The sequence below is a fragment of the Hyposmocoma kahamanoa genome, unplaced genomic scaffold (assembly GCF_003589595.1).
Source record: "Hyposmocoma kahamanoa isolate Upper Pololo Valley unplaced genomic scaffold, ASM358959v1 81530, whole genome shotgun sequence".
Taxonomy (NCBI): Eukaryota; Metazoa; Arthropoda; class Insecta; order Lepidoptera; family Cosmopterigidae; genus Hyposmocoma; species Hyposmocoma kahamanoa.
The window spans coordinates 7,139-12,732 of record NW_020654101.1 but is presented as its reverse complement, the minus strand read 5'-3'; the positions used below and the strand labels follow the sequence as shown (position 1 = coordinate 12,732).

The 5,594-nt window shown below is 37.6% G+C and overlaps 1 protein-coding gene across 1 annotated transcript; it reads left to right on the top strand.

The window, feature by feature from the left end:
• Positions 1–1,812: 1,812 nt before the first annotated feature.
• Positions 1,813–5,297, top strand: LOC113234208 (zinc finger protein OZF-like; the record flags this gene model as incomplete). The annotated part of the gene is made up of 2 exons (XM_026469503.1): positions 1,813–1,986; positions 3,445–5,297. Coding segments are annotated over 2 exons (1,373 nt in total), but the record flags the coding sequence as incomplete, so codon positions are not given.
• Positions 5,298–5,594: the final 297 nt, after the last annotated feature.

The following is a 5,594-nucleotide window of genomic DNA, read 5'->3' as shown; positions in this document are numbered from 1 at the left end:
GAACTTCAGCTCTGACCGGCCAGGCGCGCACGGCCGTCCGTAACAAGCTTATTGGAGTACATCGCAGAATGAATTGACTGTATAGTAACGGGCTAAAAACAGATCCTTGGGGAAGACCTTTCCAGACGGTTTTCGGGGACAGGGAATTTAGGGAAGACTTTACTACCACCCGACGCTCCATTAGCTAACGCTCCACAAACAGTTGACACTATAATTATTACTAAAGACTATAATTATTCCGAATTCACAACAACGTGACAATCAAAACTCAGCTTGTTTTATTTATTTTTCTTCATGAAAAATAATTGAATACTAATGGAAAACAATGTAATTTTAATAGATTTCATTATTACGTACTTTTCTCTTTTTGGCAGTTAAAATTAACCGAATGTAAATAATATTAAGTACTTTAACATTATACTATGATATGACGATTCGGAACATCAAAAAAGAAAGAGATGGTATTATACAGTTCATATAGCGTTATTTCTTTCCCATTTATAGTAAGGAATAGACAAAATTGGGAAATCATTCGTTCTTTCAGTCACTTTATCAATAATACATTACTTGGTTGATAGGTTGGTCATGGTACGAATACGAGTAATAAGCTTACTATAAGCTTACATTGAAATAAGATAGTTTTTTGAAAGGTTATGGTAGGCCGCCCCCTGGTCAGTAAAAGCTTTATGTCAATTGAGTAAGAGCGAAAAAAACGTTGCAAATTCCGCTTCTGCTCGGACCAAGTATGGAGACTTCCAAATTCAATTTACGTTACCCCAAATGTTAATGCGTTGTATCCTGGACCAGTAAATCAAAACGACTGCTAATCGCCATACAGATCGTAACTCAGAAAATGTAAAACCCCGTCTTATATTCAGATGGCGCTGATTGATAGCCTGGAAGTAGTTTACATTATATAAATGGCCATGAACATTGACTTACAAAACAAAACTGACTTACAAATAAATGAACGACGGGTCTAATACAAAAACCACGAAAAAAATGTCCCAAGTTTAAACGTAGTGACATGTAAAGCAATATGAAAAAGCTAACACGTTGAATTTAAATTGTAATGTCTTCGCAGTACTGTCTAATTCTGCTTGCTTCGCTGTCAGTCGAACAAATGAAGACTAAAGCGTGAATGACGCTCTGTATACGATTTTAACGCCCTATAAGTTCGGACACTTTTTAGCGCGGACCCGACGTCCATATAATTGTAAGTCAATGGCCGTGAATATCAATTAATTCCCCTTTAATATAAAATACAAGTAGTCAGTTTTTTCCTTGTAATATAGCATGGAATAGAAATAATTTATTCTGTATAAGAGGACAGTACACAGACATTACATTACTAAAAAAAACTACATAACCGTTTGTGTAAAGGTAGATTCTTTACTCTAAGCTTGTTGTTTGCTGCAGAATCAATCCGTTTATCACTGGAACGGGATGTTGGCAATGAAACGTGTGCGAACTCAATGATTCCGTTTATTGAACTCTCTCTAAAATAAACACGTAATAGCTTGTTATGTCATAACCTACATCATGCGTATTTAGTTTTGCAATACTTAACAGTACCTATTTCACAATAATGTCGAGGTTGCTCATACAATTTGCGACTACAAAATTATTTATTTTTTGTTTTTACGACTTTTTTGCCGTAGCGCCATCTGTGACAAATGTATGTTTAGTTAGTAAGTTTTTCTTCACTTAACCAGGTACCTCTACAACTACCAGCGGCTGGCTAGAGATGTCGATGTCGCTTTCACAATTGCAATATTAAGTTTATTATATATTCTCGTTTCGTGATTTTAGAAGTAAAAGAAGAAGTGACGGAGTTTGAGGACGGGGATGAGGAATATCTCGAAGATGACGATGATGACAGAAAGTTGGCAGACATACTTGGACTTAGCGGAGTCACTGTCAAGCGGAAGGACAGAAAGCGAAAGCAAATAACAGACAACAGTAAGAAAATCATATTCTTTTATGGTCTTTAGTCGTAGTTTAGGTGTTGAGTGCTATAGGTACTTTCCAGTGAAACGCTGTTGGTTGGAACCAGAATGCCTTTATTGGCGAATGACGCTATGTTCACATTAATCTAAAATCTCTGAATAGTATACTAAAAGTGTTGAATGCACGATCAACCAATCAGAGGGCCTACATTATTGCAAGAGCAGTCAGGTGTATCACTATCTCGCTAGTATAAAAATACCCGGCCCGTGGACTTGGCAGGAACAGCAACCAAATTAACATCTTGTAACATCGACTTAGTTACGGAACTTTACGGGAAAAAAATCGAAATATATTTATTACATTATAAAAAAGCGGAAACGGATGAAAATATTAAAAACGTTACAGTTTAACATTATTTATTGATTTTTGTTTAGTGTCATGGTATTTTACAGCCGTGAATATACATGTAATTATTTTTGTTGTAGAGCGGTGGCCATAGCTTGATGCAGGTTCGGGTCCTGTAAGATCGGGTGGTTTTTATTTCAGTTCGATCTTTGTGTTAATTATAACCAATGGTCGGAAAAAGGTGTTCCTCATATATATAGATACATATATAGACATAGCTACAAGGAGCGAAATAGAGTTGTTAAAACTACAAAATATTAATTAATTACTTGTTCGAATTCCGGATTTCCGGAAATGGTTTTACTGTATCGTAGCACAAACTACTAACCAAGGAAGTCGAAGTCGCATTTTAAAGTATTTCTAATAGTGCCATATAAAAAATGCAGTAGATAACTGACAGCCTTGTTGCCGTTCCGCCAATGTGACTGTGCGACTGTGTGACATGCGAGGCGCGGTGCAGTGTCCAAAGCTAGCGAGGGGCGGAGAGTGACCATTCTCATTAAATTTTTATTCTCTGCTTTGGTAAAAGGTCAGTTATCTATTGCATTTTTTTTACGTGGCACCATTAGAATTACTTTAAAATGCTACTTCGACTTCCTAGGTCAGTAGCTTTGTCTTACGATGCTGTAAAACCATTTCCGGAAACCCGGAATTCGAAAAAGTAATTACGCACACACTCAACACCGCCCCGCTCTCGGGAAACCCTGTGTCGCGGGTGCCATGGACACGCACATAGACAACCACAAATTACACCCAAACTCACGAGAGAAATAAATGTAGGCCATACACATATTTCTCCCCGCCTGGGAATCGAACCCAGGACCTCTGCATGGCAGTCCGGCATGGTAACCGTTCGGCCACAGAGGCAGTTAATTAATTCGTATTTGGCGATCTTAACAACTCTATGTCGCTTCTTGTAGCTATATCTATACATGTAGCTATGTATGTGGAACATCTTTTTTCGACCGTTAATTGTAACAAACTAGTTGAGTAATTAATTTCACATAAAATAAATCAATATCATATTAGTAAAGATCACGATCAAAATCACGATATTCAATAAAATCGATTTATCTTTCTTTATTACAGATAAGAAGTCAAAAAAGCTGATCGCGCCATTGAAGCTGTCGCTGCGCTCGCTGTCAAAAATCAACCAAACTGTAAACGTCAAAAATATAAAATTTATAAAACTATCGGAAAACCAAAAACACAAAGTGAACATTGATAATATTTTAAAATATTCAAACTGTACACCGTTTTCTAACAAAACTTTAACGGGGATCGCGTGCGCTTTCTGCAAAGAAAACTTCCAAGACGTGGATTCATTGAAAGCACATACAAAAACTCAACACAAAAGCGACGTCCTCCACGAAAAGGGTCGCGACAAGAACAATCTATCGATAAAAATGGACATTACAGATTTAAAGTGCAACTTATGCGATAAAAAAATAGACATAATCAGCAATTTAAAAAAACATCTCATGCTGGAACATGACATAAAATTCTATCCAGAAATAAACGATTATATCCTTGAATTCAAAATGACTGAAAGTGAAGTTTTAAACTGCGCGTTGTGCAATTCGACTTTCGAAACTTTTAAAATGTTATTACAGCACATGAACGGCCATTATAGGAACTATATATGCGAAATATGCGATATGGGGTTCATAAACAAGCACAGGTTAAAAAACCATCAAAGAACTCATGAAATTGGCAATTTCAAATGCGCGTTTTGTGATAAAGTTTTCACTACGAAAGTTAGAAAAATGTGCCACGAGAAATACACGCATAACACAAACGCGCGTTATACAACTAACTGCCCCCAATGTAACCAATCTTTCAACAGTTATTATCAAAGAAATAGACACATGTTCAAAGACCATAACACAGCTGCCGCTACGTATAAATGTAACATTTGCGACAAATCTTTCATATTAAAGTCGAAATTAACTTCTCATATAAAGAAAGTTCATCTTATGGAACGTAATCATATATGTCCAGAGTGCGGGCAAGGCTTTTTCATTAAGCAATCTTTGGACGAGCATATGGTGAAACATAATGGGGAAAGGGTGTTCAAATGCACGTTTTGTCATAAAGCGTACGCGCGAAAAAAGACTTTAAGGGAACACCTTAGGATTCATAATAATGACAGGCGGTTCAAATGTGGCGTTTGCGGTTTAGCTTTCGTTCAGAAATGTAGTTTAAAAAGCCATATGTTGTCTAATCATGGTATTACTTTAGCTGAATTTGAAAACGCTAGGGAAATTTCTAGACCTGTTGTTACATAGGTTATAAATATTCATAGTTACATTATCTCACATGGAGTAGACGGAGTCGAATAAATATAATAAATAGTAAAAACAGTGTAAATGACTACACTGTGCAAAGTTTGACAAATAAATATAAAAAAGTTATTTGAACGAGCAACACCGAGCTGAAAAGGCGGAATTAGACTTGTGCAAAACAATGCTAAAAGTTATGCAATATAACATTACTGCCCCGTAAAAGTTATACTACGGAGTGATATCACAATATTATCATCACTTGCTGCGACTGCTACGCGTAAACTAGAGCAGATAGATAAACCTAAGCTGCTGTTCCTGGCCGAGACGCAAATCAGATGTCCAGCTGAGGCGTACCTCGGCTATCTCGGGTGTACTGTGGAGCACAGGTGATACACCGGCACCTCGTGCCGGAGTCTATGTGTACGTTTGTGATGACATCTGCCTCAAGAACCTTGACTCTCCCGAGTTTTTTTTTATTTGTGGCTTGTCGTTGACTTAGGAGTAGCAGAGCTCCTTGAGAAAGAGTTCATCCAGGGAAGTACTGCCACCTTGAGCCTTAGCATGAACTCTTATTACGATTCAGTTTAGGACCTAAATTGAAGTGAGACAGCGCTAGATGAAGTGTATATCACCATCCCGCTTTTTAGACGTTACGAACCTATACTGAACTGTAATAAGAGTTCATGGTAAGGCCCCTGACCTCTTTCTGCCGCCAAGCAGTAATGTGAACATTACTGCGTAACGGTTTTGAAGGGTAAGAGTGCTGGTGAAATTGCAGGCACATAGGACTTTTCAACTTATGTCTCACGGTGATGGGCGCAGAGGCAGTTCTCCTCAGATATTTGTGATTTAAAGCTCTGAGTGACACTGCAACTGTTGTGGACAGGCGTGTCGTTTACCATTAGGCGCACAACATGTTCGTCCCGTCACTTGTATTATAAAAAAAATCACACA